The sequence below is a fragment of the Phalacrocorax carbo genome, chromosome 6 (genome assembly GCF_963921805.1).
Source record: "Phalacrocorax carbo chromosome 6, bPhaCar2.1, whole genome shotgun sequence".
NCBI lineage: Eukaryota > Metazoa > Chordata > Aves > Suliformes > Phalacrocoracidae > Phalacrocorax > Phalacrocorax carbo.
Window position 1 is genome coordinate 16,773,166 of NC_087518.1, and position 16,727 is coordinate 16,789,892.

Here is a 16,727-nt window from a genome sequence, read left to right on the forward strand (position 1 = left end):
TCTGAAGCGAAACAAGTAGAAACCCAAATTTACAGCAGACATAACCATTAGCATTACACAGCAGCAGATGGCACACTCCAATCTAAAACACCAATCAGAAATCATTAATATGTCTCATTTATCACTATCTGTGGTAACTGTGAGTAAAATCTCTATATGCAATTGAATGCAAATCAAGGTCTTACTTTTCTGTACATCTGGTACTGGTTTATTGAAAATAGTTGCAAGCTCTTTCTATGTATCAATTAATAAAAGCTCTAACTGGGGATAATGATAAAGCAATGCAGTAACACCTCTAATTCTGCATTCTTACTATTACAGATATAACGTGCTGATGCATTAACCTATTTTGAATTACTTTTCCACAATGTTTCAAACTCATTTGTTAAGTTTCATAGTTTCCTTAGGTTTCGATATTACCTTCCCCCTTTTATAAGATTCCAATAGACACATGACTGGTGGGTTTGTTTACTATTACCTATAATCTACATAATCATCTAAAAAATTATTAAGACTGACAAACTCTGTCTCTTGATGGTTATAAGAAGTCCTCCAGAAATCAGTATTTTGTGAAATGGGACTAATCCCACATTCTCTGAAGCATACAATGTACGTTCACAAAACCTCAGATCACAAGCTATTTATTCTACTCATCTTAGAGCATACCAGATAGCTTTTCAAAGCCTCCTAGCTTCAAAGGTTGTGTCCTGGGATATTGTAGGCTGAAGTGGTGTTAACTTAGAGCTGACTTAAAACAGGCTGTGCTTGAAGCATAGCAGCCCCCAGGCTGGCCTGTAAAAGCATGTAATTTTATCTTCAATCTTCTCTGGGTTCTGGAGTTAAAACACAGATTTCCCTGACGTTCTCCTCGTTGGCCAGACTTAATTTTGTTGTACTGCTGACACAGAAATGAGCCGAGAGGTACGCTGGTGGATGTGAACTCAGAGACCACTGCTTTGTTAAGCATTTCAGCTCAGCGGCAACTGAAAAATCAGAATTCCATGGCTCAGGCATTAAGGTAGGCTAAAGAGAAATATATCACTTGGAGAAGTGAAAAATTGCTACAATACCTAGAGAGCCTCATAATTACTTAATCACCTCTAAATTTGGCCCATCTTCTATATGTAAACTGTGCTATAAAGTTGCATATAGGGCACATATAAGTGATCGCCACAGTTAAACCTCAATTTGTAAGACACTGCTTCAGTTTTCTTAATTTGCTTTGATCTATTTGAACATACCTCAATTTCTTTGTTTTTTTTAATCCATTGTTAGCTAATGAAGTGTATAATTTAGGTAGTCACATAAAGCATTTATTCTTCAAAGCTGATTGCTTAGCATTTTATTTTCTAATATTGATTAGAAATAAGTTTAGATGCAGGTCTTAATTTTTTTTCCATTCAGATACTTTATTTTGCATCTAATGCCATTTTAGCTAATTACTGTTGGTGGCATTTCATTAATCAGCTTACTGTCTTAAAGGGGCAGGGAGGGGGGATCAAATAATTGTTCCAAGGAAAGCCTAGATGCCAAATGTGACTGCTAAGAAATTATTTTCTTTTTTTCAGGTATCTATCATCCCCAGGTGAATCTGCAGAGCAGATGGACACTACCATAACAAAATGAAGAGTACAGCTTCTACGAAGTAGTAACCCAGAGAAGGTTTTCTGTTGGATTGTGGGAGGACTTTACCAGGTCTAACAAATTCTATATTCCAGGTAAAAAAATAAATTGAAGTGTTTGATTCCTTCATTAGTTGCAGCATGTTAATTTAGGATTAACAATCTGTTAGTGCTTCTATATTCATTTTTGTTGCCCAAACTAATTTCACATAAGAAATTTATAAAACCTATGTACTGATTTGGTTTATTAAATCTAAGGGCTGAAAAAACTATTGAAAGGAATTAACTAAGGCAATGAACAGTGTGTTTATTTTTAAATACTTAACTACAATGTATTAAAATGCATAGAGTAATAGTATCCACTTTGGTGATATGTACTAAATACCTTTTTCCTTCTCATATCTGCTATGCCACCTATATACATACCACACAACATTATATGATAATTCAATATATTTAATATTTCCCATATGCTGGATACAAAAAAAAATGCAAGCATAATAGCATGTACTATTTGGATTGATGATGTAAAATTGTTACATGAGTTTGTATAGAAACAATGAACAAAACCCCAATACTCAAGGTAGATCTGAATGTATCTACTAAGCTGTTATCCTGAGACAGCCTGGGAACTAGGATGGTTTTAAAAGGACTGCTTGCTTCCTGTGGCAAAGTTTTTGGAAGAAACTAGCTATTCAACTAGTGGAGTTCTTAGCACTACCTAAAGTCTACCCTACTTCTAACCCAGTTTCTAACCATTTTAAACTTTCTGGGGAGAAATAGTATGTTCGAGTATTTGCAATGATCTATGACAAGAAATTAGTTCCATGCTTTGACTGCAGTACAGGTCAGCAGTCAACTAAGGCTAAGATACTAGATATCTTGTCAAAGTAAATCAAGTTCAGTTCATGGGAAAGATATTTCCCTGTGAGGTAGTTTAAAATCCTCTTCAGGTGGGCTCTTTGTGTTAAGATGCTCATTTGAAAAAAAATGTTATTATGTGATCATCCCTTTCAACGCTAATTCAGTCTTTTAATACATATATTTCTTGGCTTGGTAGCTCTGTTTGCATTTCTGAATTTGATCATTCCCTTTTCTCTCTTTCTGAGGTTTCTAAGTTTTTGGCAATTTAAGTCTTGTCTCTTTGCAATCTAAAATTAGTTGATTCGGCGCTCATTACATCTAGAAGATATAAAATTAGTCCAAATTGTTACCTAAAAGGTGAGGGGGTTTTAACAGGAAATTGGATTCAAGTAATTAACACACGAATTCAAAAAGTCCTGTCTGTAATTCCTGGCTCTTAAGTGTGATTTATACAGAATATTAGTACTGTCATGCAAAATTTCTATCACTCTTTCTCCAGCTGGATATCATGTGTTAAATTTCTGGTTATGTAGTCATCAAAGGCTGGGTGCAGTGTGCATCCAGCACATCAATGCCTTTGGGGATGAGCTGTCTTGTTTCACTGAAGAGTCTCCCTTAGATGACCTGTTAGTGGCGTTGAGTGATGCTAAGAGAATAGCATTAAACTATCGTTAGTATATAACAAAGACAGAAATAAATATTTTCTAAGATTTTTCTAGCATATTCCCTCACGATTTTTACCACTACTTGCTGAATACTTGGCAGCCGATGTACAAAAGGAAAAAAGCTGACAAGCATCCTTTGACCCCTCTCAGACAGTATGGTAAATTCAGCATTCTGATGACAGTTTTGATAATACTTCAAAACATACTTTGCAACTTTTTGTTTATGGACTAATAATACATTTTATGCCTGAGCCAAGGGATTTCTTGTGAGATATATTTGCAAAATATTTACTTGTGTTTAGGAAAAATCTTTGGCTGCACATCAGCTGGTTTCAAATACATTATATCCCTTATGATACTTCTGAGTAAGCTGTCCTTCAAGATTCTTGAATTAGGAGCATTCTGAAAAGTGACATGAATAGAAGATTGTCCGAGTTCCTGATCGTCTGACTGACGTTCTGAAAAAGCAGTAGACTGCTTTGTTTTATTATTCCAATTATTTTCTTTTCTACACATGGGTTTATGTGGGACTTATAATCATTCTTTCAAATTCTCATTCAGTTAGAAAACAAACATATAATGATTTTCCACCTTTTAATTGATGCACAATAGAGTCATCTTGTACTACTGGAAACCTAGTGAGGAAGCCACAGTTTTTGTACTTGGTTATGGAAATACATTCAAAGAAGTATTGATACAGTCTTTTCCATCTTGATATGTTACTTCCAATAACATTAATGCAACAGCTGTGTAGACACTTGCATACTAGACATAAGCAAAAGCACAGTGCAACCTAAACAGACTGTGTCACCAAAATAATTTACTTTCTTCAAATGTTCTAAGACTTCAAGGAGTATATTGGGGCATATAAAGCTTAATCTCTAAAGCAAGAAACAGATTTCTAATTGCACAGGGGTTTTTGTTATAAAAACAGAGAAATTATGAATGAAGTATTTCATTGATGATAACATATGTTACTATCAAACAGTAGTAAAGAACACAGTTTTAAGAAATTGATATATTAATAAAGGTTATATTAAAAAAACCTGACACTCCTTTCATTAAACCTTACACAAGTTTTAGAAATATTTTAGATTGCTTAGACATTTCAGTTAATTGTGTATTTTAAACATGAATCCTTGAGAGAATACCTTTTTAACATATCAGTAGGTGTATTAATAGGCAAAACCATACAAGACATCAACGTACCGTTATTCAGCAGTTTTAGCTTGAGTGCTTCAATCTCAAAAACCTCCAAGATCAATGTGAATAGTGGTAGCTAGGTGCCAGAGAACTGAGGGACTGTTAATATTTGAGCTAGTAATGCAACATCTGTCCATAAAATTGACTTAGCAAAATTCAGTAGCCACTAATACAGTTGTTCTATCATTGAATCAACTGTTCTGGCAACCCATCACACAGTAGTTTGTTTCACAGAGACCCTGTCCACCTCTCATTCAAGTTACAGTAGTATGAGCGTAGATTATTCAAGTGTAGTAACTCAAGACAACTTCACTATGGTGAAAAGAAGAAGAATTAAATGTGATAATTTTGGTACTCATAGGAAAATTGGGGGTTTTACTGGCAAGTACCGCTGCTTATTATGTGTGTTCCTACATATCAAGCAAAACAGCTAAAAATAAAACACAATTTACAAAATACATATTTGCCATTAATATACTATAAATCTAGATGTTTGAAAGACATGGAAAAAATCTAGAGCCAGATATGCAAATGCACACTCAGATATTGTAATTTTTGAGTGCTTGCTAGCATAAATTGAAAATGAAGCAAAGAATACTATGCTCTCAGCTTTAGAATGTAAGCCAGAGCATTAAAAACTTGGGCATACAGAGGCTGCCACTTTGTCAATAACAAGGACTGCACTGGGATCCAAAACTAATAGAATAAGCCTTCAGCTAGGGCTAGAGAGTAAACAGAAAGGACTGTGACTGGGAATAAACTTAGTCCTGATATAAATGGAGATGATGTACAGATGTGCAGCCACAAACACATTATACAATTTGGGAACACGTACGCTGCACTGGCTGGTGAAAACAAGGACACTACCCCTTAACCTTTATAGTTAAGTCCAGCACTTGGCACTAAGGAGTCACATTTTTTGTGGATGAAACATGTAATACATGCTATCCAGTGAGTTGCATGTAGGTTAGATCGAGAAAAGTACCCAGATGAAGACACTCTAATAGGACATATGGGATTCAGATGACAAACTGGTGAGCAGCAGGATGTCCATGTGAGTCACCAGGATCTGAAGAGTGCCTAGCAGTAGCAGGATCAAGCCCTCAATCTATAATAAATATGCATAAGAGACAAATCTTTACCGATGCTTGGAGAATTTTTAAGCCGAGTTCACTGTTGTTAACCAGGTGATAACAAGCTGTGCTACTGAGTGTTATTGGAAGCTGTCATTTTCAGCTGTCATTCTTGCTAACAGAATGCCACATAACATGATGCAAAATATTGCACATATTTCACCCACTCAGATTACACCTGCTAGCGAGATGAGCCTACATAATTGATTTTACTGTTCACACAGTGACCAAATGGAAATCACAATTTTGTTCAGTTTCTAATATTTGTGGTTTTGGTTTTGTTTGTTTCTCTTTCATATAAAACTCAGTCTGTGTACCATCAACAGACTCTAAGTAAAAAGCAACCCACAAAACCCATGTACCTCTAGCTAAAGTAATCTCCTTAGATTCTTTGCACATTTTTATTACAATCTGGTATACCCCTAACGTTTTCACAGTTTGCAATTAAAACAAAATCTCTTCCAATTTTTAGCTAGGAATAGCAAAATCTACCTTAGCTTAACCCAGGGGTAAAATCAAAACATATATATTGTCATTTCTCTTGTCCTCAGCAAGTAATTTCAGCTTGAAAATGGGCAATTTGTTGGTCTACAGGAAGAATCCAGATCTATAATTTCATTATATAAACTGAAGTTAAGACAGATTCCAAAGCCACTTGAATATCTGACTTTGATTGTACTTCACTATGTCAATAAATACTTGCTTCTCTGTCTAATAATCCCAGTATCATTTGCAATTAAATGAAAATTGACATCTGTGTACCTGTAAATATCTTCTACATTGCAAACTCATTATAGAGAAATAAATAAAATAACTCATGTGTGCAGTTTTGAATTTTTAATTTTCTTATGCCTTGCATCATGTCTCATCATGACAATATTCAGCATCCTATTTTAATGGTTTAGGGTTTTGTGCTGTCGATGGAGACTACAAAAATTTCTTAAGATGCATCAGATCAAATAGCTCATTAATTCTTATAGGAAAAAAATATTTAATACTGAGCTACTTGGCTTAAAATGTTTCTATATCTTTTGTAACAATCATTTTCTAAATACAGTATAACTCCCTGAAGTTTTTACTTTCATTTTCTTTGAAAAAATTGGTGACGGAGGAATTATCAGGTACTGAAATGTGAGCATATTTTTGCCTTCCCTTTTCTGTCAGGAGGGATAAAAATCACTGTCATCATCACAAACACAAATCATATAAAGCACATAGTAATTCTCAATTCACAGAGTTTCTCTGAGAAAATTAGGAGGGGTTGGAAAGCAAAACCTAAAGAGTTGATAAACCTGCACTACGAGAAACAATACATTAGTCTGTATGTAGCTATGCATTGTTGTTAGACTCTTCAGTATTGAAGGTTTGCATGTTAATAGCCAATTTTGTAACTCTGATAATCGACAGTGGAAGCAGAGATTAATATTTTGCCAAATATTTTTTTGTCTTTCAATCCTAAAAGAATGCCAGTTTACCATCTTAATTATATTTAACAGTGACATTATCTTAAAAACATCTCCGTATTCTATATTCTAGTAATACAGATTTTATCTGAGATGACACTCTGGTGTTATATTTTTTAGCAACAGCATATTTCACCTTGATCTGCAACAAATGACCACATAAAATTAAATGTTCATTCACTGGGTAATACTGCATCCTTAACTGCGTCCAATACCCCACAACAGATGTGCTATTACTAAAAAGTCCCACTTCGCCAGACAAACTTGAAGACATTAAAAATGTGAGCAACATAACCTACAGTTCCAGTAAGATATATCTTGAGATTGCTCATCCATTTTTAAGAGCTTGATAATAGTGATCCTTACTAGTAATAAGTTTTCTTCTTCCATAAATATCTTCCAATATTTGAAGAGTTAGAATTATATATGTTATAAGGCCCTAACTGCTGCAAAGACTTACTGCTGAGTACCAAGTAGTACAGAATATTCCCATTGATTTTCAGTACCTATGATAGGTAGGTTCTGTCAAAGACTTCTTGAATGACCTTTACCAGTCACTCACATCAGATATTTAGGTGCTTAAAGATTCAGAAAAGAACATAATGTCCTTAGATCAGAATGGGGTTAGGTTATACATGTCTACCTGTATATTTAGGTGACCCTAGTCCTTTAAAAATCTGTGTGCTCTTTTTCCTTCATTCTCATTTGTAAGATCAGGACTAAATATATCTCCAGTTTCCCAGTCTGTGTCCAGCTGTCTGTTTATGCTGTAAGATTAGTGAGGTTCCATACCTGATACTACAGTAGCATTTAAAGGCGGGGACTTATACAGTTAGGTTTTTGGATACGTTTTGCTGCTTCTACGGAAACAATGTCAGCTCACACAGCTCTTCTGATTTGTCGTTTCTGAAGGGTTAACAAATGGTTTGAGTCCCCATGGCAAGCAAGGACAGTTGAGAGCTGGCTTCGTTCTAATTTATGTTAATATTGTGAACTATTTTGCAGAAATACTGCAAAAAGAGAGCTCTTAAGCTTAATCAGAAAAGACATACTTAAAAACCCTAGGCTTCCTCAAAAAAAGTGCTAGTCCAAAGGACAAAAATGTAATATTACATTTATCCAAATGGAATAGGCAAAAAAACCCTCAAATACAGAAGGAATAAATTTGTTTCTGAAATATCTTTTTAGCCTGAGGAGTCCAGTAAGATGCTGTGACTGGAAAAAGTATGCAGCTGACCTTGTCTCCTGCAAAACTCACCAAGATTTCCTGCTGGCGGTATTGTAAAACACAGCTTATTTCTCACTTGAAAATTGACGCTGTTTAAAAGTAAACAAAGCTCAGTGATTTATGAACTCACCCAGTATAACACATCAGTCCATCCTTCCATGGTTATACACTGGAACACAGTCAACATTGCAAATGCAAAATTATCGAAGTTGGTTATGCCTCCATTTGGTCCAACCCATCCACCCTTACATTCGGTGCCATTCATGACACACTGACGTCCATTCCCTGAGAATGCACAAGGTGCTGGATCTTCTTCAACTAGTATATCTGAAAATTGAACAAAAAAAAAATCAGAACTTTCAGTTCTCAAATTTTCATAAGTTAACTCTTAGCATGAAGAAATATCAACCCTGTTGGAAGGTAAATCCAGATATCAACCTGAGAAATCCTGAGAAAGGCAACCTGTGGGAGGTTCAGAGCTTTTAGTGTCTCTCACATCTGGGCCTTACAGCCTTAAAATCGGCTAATGAAAACTGAATGTATAAAAGAGCTTGAGTAATTAAGCAATGGAAAGAAGCATGTGATAGTACGACACATCTTTTTAGAATCACCCCATGCTAATTTTTTTTCTTCCTGGCTGTTTCTTCACTTCATGCCACTTTATACTAACATATGGACCACCAAGGAAACAGGTCTGGACTAATTCCTGCATACAGTCTGCTTCATTACTTAGCTGACAGAAATGTACCATTAGCCATCAGATACTCCCTCATGATGTTTCACTCCTTCAAAATTCTCCTGTAACACTTCCACTTCATCATTTCACCTGGACAGAGGAACACACTTTCCTTTCACTACCCACTTCAGCACTGCCCTTCTTACCATGCTGCCACAATCTTGAAGGAGTGTCTCTGCCGGAGTGTCTCACTGCCAGATTTTGAACTCAGGGAAGTATTTCTTCCCTGGAATAGGACCAGCTAGCTCTTCAGTAGTCAGAGATTAGGAAAAACTACTGAGTTATCCCTTGTGGATAGTCACCCTTACTATTCTCATTACTGACATTTCAGTTACACATTTCAGAAAGTAAAACCTATGCAGAGCACGTTCTCGTCTCTAACTACTTTGCATTGTTTTTGTTTTTTAAATTTAATGCACTCTTCCTAAAATTATGAACTACAGTGAAAACTGGTGTTAAAACAGCTTTAGTGCTTTGACCCATTATTTCAAACTGAAATCCCACAGACTTTAAAGAAAACAGAATTAACCCCTTATTTTAGTCAAAGGTTTCACAACTTACCTGAATCAATAAGAAAACAAGATTTGTGCATTTTTCCAATAAAAAGTTCCAATCCTATAATAGCATAGATTATGATTACAAATAATACCAAAAGGGCAATATGGAGGAGGGGGACCATGGCTTTTATAATGGAGTTCAGGACAACTTGTAAACCTAAAAGGAAAGAAGAGGATACAAGATATGAACCAGACTTCTATGTCTTGCCTTACCAAATTTTGTTTATAATTACACATTGTTAGAAATTAATGATACAGATACGCAGAGTGAATTGGTTTTTTAAAAAAAATAATTCTTCTGTCCAGAGCCACAAAATGTTCCTGTAACATAAAATACTTCATAAGAATCTAAAACTTTGTGTCAAAGTCTATTTCCTCTGTTAATAAAGGTTATGCCATAGAACTCAATGTTTGAAATGTGTTAGAAGAATTTATGGGGTTTTAGAAAGAAAGGGCATGTAGTCAGTGTGTGGCCATAGATCATTTTATATGACCTTTAAAAAGTTCTGTGCTACCAACCACAACTTTGTGGCAAGTCCTGAGAAAAATGTACAGTTAGCCAATTGCAGAACTGTACTTTTGGTCTGGAGAGGTAAACAGAGTATCGTTACCTGGGAAAACACCTTTTTACTGTGAACAAACTTACTTTTTCATCATTTATCCCTCACGTCACTTTCAGAACTACTTCATTTTTCTTTTCTCCTTAATTAAATATTTAGCCAAATTTTGGTCTTACCAAAAGAAGTAAATCCCAGACTAATGAAGCTGCCAGAGTACCAATGAGAACAAAATATGGCTCATTTTTATTTTAATAGACTTCCTTTATGACATTTCGTAAGACCGCTTCTGTCTCCACTGAAGTTCTTTTGCTAAATATATACCATAATGAACATTTCCATGTAACAGGCTATGATATAATAAACACAGCATTAGGATTCTTCTTTTGAATGTCTTGGAAAGAGCTGAATTGTAAGCCATGAGCCTCTTATTCAGCCCAAGTAGCTTTAGCAATTAATAACGTATTACAAGAAAACAGGAAAGAGTATCAGAAAATTCAATTGTTTTCTTTAAATAGAATTGTTCTACTTTTTAAGATTCCTAATTTATCTGTTAGCTCTACTGAGATAAACAGAAGGCATTCATGTGCATTGGAGGAGGCAGGAAAATATGAAATGTGTAATGTGCTTTGGCATACACTTACGAACATATAAATTATTTTAGGACAACCTACACTTTCAGATCTACAGGGTTTTGGAATAATAAAAAAATCTAATTTTTTTTTCCTGGTGTATTTGCATTGTAACATGTAACTTACTTTTATATAAAGCTTCTAAAAAGGAAGTGTATTCCCCTGTCTGCTTATTGAACTGTGTGAGAAGATCATACACTGAATGAAATCACAGTCCTCTGTTCAACTTGAAATAGGGTATCATTCATCTCAAAACTCACTTTATATACATAACCAGATAACAAAAAAAATCAACTTTATATTACTGTATTTCTGTTAGTGTCTAGAACAAGAAAGTTAAATAATCAGATCAGTTGCAGTATTCATTCCAATGGAATTAAATAGAAAAGAGCTTACTGGGCACTCCTGATACAAGCCGGAGAGGTCGCAATACACGAAAGGCTCTTAGGGCTTTGACATCAAAGCCACCAGGTTTGCCACCCGAGTGGCTGCCACCTTCTGTTTCTTTGGTTAATTGTTCCAATATTACACTAAATAATCTAGAAAATGAGATGAAGGGTAAGGTCATCACCATCCATTTACCATGCAATGAAAGATATTAGGAAACTACTTGAACTACAGATAATTCTGAAAAGCTACTCAGCTGTCAAAATGAGAGGTATATTTACACATCAAATCACGACAGGAAGAGTTATGAAGTGGAAGAGCTTCTAATCCCTCCAGAGAGCAATGATCACACAATATCCAATAAATTAGCATTCTACTTGTATACACAATCTGCTATTTTTAAATAAATGAAGCTACTTTGCCACTTCTTTGTTCAAATGTTTTAGCTGTAAGGTTTGGAGAATTAGTCTTCGCTTTAGAACATTAAATAGATAATCACAAGAAACCATCTGTTTTAATTTTGGTGGAATATATGAACTCCAAGTGACAGTGCAGCTCAATATTCTAAATATATTCAGCAAAAACTGAATATATGAAAAGTAATTAGAGTCCAACATTTAATAACACCAAAAAGATTTGTTTCTTACACGTAATATCTTTGAGGATAAAAATATTCCCAGATGACTCATTTATTTTATTGTACTTCTTCACTGCAGAACTGAGCTAGTCATTCATTAGAACAGTTTGGAAGACAAGAGTTTTATTTTTCTTTCCCACTTCTAGCAGAAGTTCAAAGTGGTGCAAGTGGTGGAAGTGCAAAGTAACTTTAGGTTTATTTTAGTTTGGACCTGCATTTCAGATGCATGGTTTTCTAGACTGTGGCTAGACCATGCAAACCACATTATCCTTTGCACAGAGTTTGTAGTTCAGTAGTTGTAAAACTGAACTTCTCCTGAAAGGATTATCTAATCAACAGAGTTTTGTAACCCTGAAAAATGTTTCACAGTTGCAAAGGAGTCCTGAAATGTGCAGGTTTTTGGTTTTGTCAAGAAAAGTTTTCACAACTCTGTCATGATGGACAGTTGTTAGAAATCAAGTAATATTTAATAGGTTACCCAAACTAGAATACTGAAGTCTCTCTTGCTTCCCCCAGTAAGCAATTGACCTGTATCAGTCAATACTGATACCCTAATTCTGCTTCATTCTCTGCCACAGTAAAACCCAGCCATGAAGACTACAGATCATAGAATGAACACCAGCAACCTACATACATAACCATAGAAATCTAGACGTTTAATATTTCAGGTCCTGTCTGCCTATAATTTGATAGCAGCATAATTCTAAGAAAATGAGCTATCTCAATGATTTCAGAGTGACTGTTCATGCTCTAAAGGCAGACATGATTAAACAGCTGCTGAATCAAGTCTTGAATTAAGAGAAGCTGTTTTCAGCCTGTCAGTACGTACGTCACTAAAAAAATTAAATGGCTACAGGCATAGTAAGGTGCTATGAAATCTTTCTCTACCAGGACCTTATTCTTTTACAGGAGTCAATGGAAATTATGTGGCAAAGCATGCAGGCAAGTAGTAGACTGCTCTGAAAGTAATTCATACTCTCATTGGTTTCAGAGAGAAGTGAGAAAGACAGGAGAAAACATCACATTCACAGCTATGTCTACATCTCTGTCATTTTATGTCTATCCTATAAAACCATTTAGGCATAAAACCATTGATCTCCTTTATTACTTCTAAAATTGACATTTATTTTCCTGCACAGTTTACAAAAGTTTAAATGCCAAATTTGATGTTGTGGAAAAAAGTCTCTACACATGATTCCCTTTTGCTTGTAGGGATTTCTTTTGGTATAAGGATTTATGCATTTGGACTGCAAGAGCTTCTGCTGAGAAAGCACATAAAGCAAATTTCATCTAATACACCCAATACAGGACATCACAGCAGCTCTTTCAAAGCTATTAAATTACCTAATGAAATTTCACAATGAAACTAATATAAAAAATAAAATCAGATCCAGAACGGATTCCATATCCACCTTGGGGTATATATGAAAATCAATTTTTCACTGGCCTTTTAAGTCTTAATTAAATAAGTGGACTCATTCTTACTTACTTGCTTATGTGGACTGTATTCTTCTTAAAAGAAGAAACAAAAATATTGCTCACAGTTTTGTCAGTGCCTGTCATGTTATGAAGGGTCCACCTTGTCTTCCAGGTAGACTGATTACAACCGACACAGTAATTTATATTCCAAAACTTTTGGGTTTCAGCTAGGATTTAAATATCAGTGTGATATTTTAGGTATTTGATAAGATGTAGTCCTTTTTCCTTTGTATTTTCCTTGGATTCAGTGTCAACATTTGACCTAACTAGATTTAGCTTCCAATAATGAGCATTTTATGAGTTAATGGAAAATTTTTTAGTTACCATGCATTTAGGACACAGCCAAAGATAGAGGTCATGTTAATTAGACTGCTCCAGGGTTACTGTAACTCCATGGTTACTTGACAAGAGGGAAGAGGTCTAGTCAAGTGACTGCCTGGCAAGAGAATAGAGCTCTTATGTTTGACAGTCTCCACACCTGCCCACCAAGCTTACCCTTCAGGCACAGAGGCCGATCTGTTGAGAATGACCTGACCTGATGAAGAACCTATTTATATACAAATTTTAGTTCTGGACCAAAACTGTCTGAATGCCAAGCAACTAGCCCAAATACAATCTTCTCAGTAACATTTACCATCTCAGAATCAGACAGTTATAAACTGGGTATTCATACATTCATAATACTTGCCCAAATTTAATAATGCTTTACCACATATTCCTTTACTTTGCTTCTTTTTCTTTTGCCTTAATGTAATGACGTATGTTAAGAGAGCACACACCCCAATTTCTGGGCCTTTTCAATTACAGGCAACCCTTGATATAGTTTGAACTTAAAAATGAAATTAGAATTGCACACTGCATGCCAAGGTCGTCTTTGCAAGCCAGCCACAACATAAAAGTTATATGTGAGTAATGTTCTCCCTGTGCTATATCAATAAATGTTATCAGCAAACAAAATTTACAATACTGGAAATTCCTTTTTTTCAATATAATCTCCTCCATATTTAGGGAATTGGGGAATATATGCCTCAAGATAGCTGAAGGTAGGATCTTGTAATGAACTAGCACAAGGATTGACATGAAGTTGCTGACAAAAAAAGCCAGATGTGTTATTTATCATTAGCAGGTGCATAATGTAAATGTGGGACATTCTTTAACCTGCATAAGGCCTGAGCAGTCCCTCCTCTGAGAGGCAGAACTCTCCAGGCTTTCCTGGTACTGCAAGGTGCACAGGGTTAAAAAAAAAATAATAATTTTTAGCATACATTCTCAGGCAAGCCAAAATAATATATATCTGGGGCCTGATGTGCACCAAAGGAAAGTATTTAAGAGTCAAATTTTCACAGATTTTGGGAAGGCCAAGGAATCACTCAGTTAACTCTGTCTCCCCTGACCACTCTCCTCTACTTCAGAACACATGGGTCCCTCCCAGAGGTCTCTGTAGGATAGATGAACCCCACATAACTGCAGCATTGGAATAAATACATAAATGCCATAACAATGTATGGACCTGAGCAGATCAACCTTTATCACATGAAGTACATCAGGAGTTCACCTTGGAAAAAAATCATATGTAAAAGATTCTGCAAGACAACAATGAAGGAAAATTTTTAGCAGAACTCAGAACTCCCTGGGAACTTTTACTATAAAGATGACTGTGCAACACAGCCTGCAACCACAGACAGTGTTGAAAACTTTCAGGACTTTGTTTTGAATTTTTCACTCGTATCAGTTCATTCTTTTACTCCAAAGGAATAGAAATCAAGCTTAGGCCATTACGCGCAGCCAAACTGAGCTGTATCTACTTCACTGTAAAAAAGATTTTAAATCTTTGTATAATCAAGGATACATTACTTACCCTACTACTACTATTACAAAATCCAATAAATTCCATCCATTTCTAACATATGCATTGGGGTGTAATAATAATCCATATGCTATAATCTTCAAAAATGTTTCAACTGTAAAAATTATCAGGAAGGCATATTCTACTTTTTCCTGTAAAAGACAAAAAAAAGTACAATGAAAGACAATGTAATTTAACAGCTCTTTTACTAGTTAGAATTTGCGGTAAGTGGGTAAGTTGCATTGTTCAGGACTAAGGAGATAAAATACTTCACGGTAGTTTATTTTACAGGTTTTAATTCCATAGCTCTTAATGATAGCTGTACTGACAAGGTCATAATTACTTAATTGCATGAGACTTTCCTGTTTTCACATTCTGAGAAAAGAGCTCTGATTCTGCAAACATGGAAGTACACTATACCTTCGCTGAAGCAAACAGTGCCATCCAGGTCAACAGGATTCTTTGCATTCATTGAAACCAGCAAATGCACAGAACAAGGCCTTGGAAATATCTTCACAAGGTATGTAGTGGTACACTCACTTTTACTATTCATTATGTAAGCTTTTATTTTATTAGGACCCACAGAGTTCTAGATAATAAGGGAGTCTGAGACACTGTTATCCCATAATAAGGAGATTCAAAAAAGTTATAAGCTAGTTAAGACAGTCTTCATTTAATTTTACACTGTCTTGCCACTTTTTCATCTCAGTGTGGAAGTCAATATTGCCTTATTCTTCCTTCCACATCACTAGAATTTCTTTAAATCACCCTAATATGCTTGAAGGAATTTTAAGTTAATATATCACCACCTTGTACCATTGAAGTTCCAACTTCAGATTTGTTTCAATCCTTTTTTTTAAACGTTATTAGTTTCTTCATTTTACCATAACTCTTACTTTAAACAGAGTTATACATTGAATCTCTTTTCTTGCTAATTGGATAACATTTTTTGTTGCTTCTTCTTTCTATAGTAATAGCATAGTTAATTTGGATAAATTGTAGAAGCCACTGCTATCAAAACAGATCAGTTAACACCTTTGTTCTTTTTACCTTCAGAAATCATCATTTCATACTTTGTATAATACTTTGCTCAGTTATCTGTTGCTGTGCAAGTATTAGAGCCAGGAATAAAAGACACAAAGAATGATTCTTTTTTTTTAAACTTGTTCAGAAACACAGGTTGTTGCTCACTTACAACACATAGCATTAATTATATGGTCTATAACTGCCCAGTAAGGATTACAGTCTTCTACTATCAGAAACTCAAATATAGCCCAGACATTACACATTAAACTATGTATTTGCTTTTTGTTACACAGCTTGGCGCTTTCACATACAACAAAATAATAAGCCTTGACCATTTTCAATTTAAAGAATATTCTCGTGTGCAGTTTTTAATTTCGGAGGCTAGATTTCTTTTCCCCATGAAAGGACCATTTAGAGTCAGTTATGTATAGGATGTTATATATCCATTTATAAATCTGACACTGGTGACTTCATAAATGTAGAGGCTTATCAATAAGCTACATACTCCTCCCCAGGTCTTCATCTCCAACAAGCAGTACCCTAGGATCACTGTGAGAGGTAAGGCTTTCTCCTTGTGCAAAGCAAGGATTCCTAGATTTCATTCTCTGCTCAGCTCAGTCCCATACTCCTGCCTTTTTCCTCTGCTTTAAGTACACTTCATAAACACTGTAGAGATTCACCCAAGGCAGCTT

The 16,727-nt window shown here is 35.2% G+C and overlaps 1 protein-coding gene and 1 long non-coding RNA gene across 4 annotated transcripts in view; one reads left to right on the top strand and one right to left on the bottom strand.

Annotated features, from left to right (window-relative positions):
* CACNA1D (calcium voltage-gated channel subunit alpha1 D) overlaps nt 1-16,727 on the bottom strand; it is a 198,457-nt gene that overhangs the window by 110,986 nt on the left and 70,744 nt on the right. For all 3 annotated transcript variants that reach the window (XM_064453890.1, XM_064453889.1, XM_064453888.1), the window contains exons 4-7: nt 15,022-15,161; nt 11,057-11,199; nt 9,476-9,628; nt 8,309-8,505 (exon numbers count right to left, since the gene is read on the bottom strand). In XM_064453890.1, the coding sequence (XP_064309960.1) occupies nt 8,309-8,505; nt 9,476-9,628; nt 11,057-11,199; nt 15,022-15,161 (633 nt within the window). The remainder of the gene's footprint in view (nt 1-8,308; nt 8,506-9,475; nt 9,629-11,056; nt 11,200-15,021; nt 15,162-16,727) is intronic.
* Nucleotides 1-16,727, top strand: part of LOC135313829 (uncharacterized) — a 39,542-nt gene that overhangs the window by 13,301 nt on the left and 9,514 nt on the right. The window contains exons 2-3 of the long non-coding RNA XR_010373327.1: nt 840-1,018; nt 1,569-1,718. This is a non-coding gene — a long non-coding RNA (uncharacterized LOC135313829). The remainder of the gene's footprint in view (nt 1-839; nt 1,019-1,568; nt 1,719-16,727) is intronic.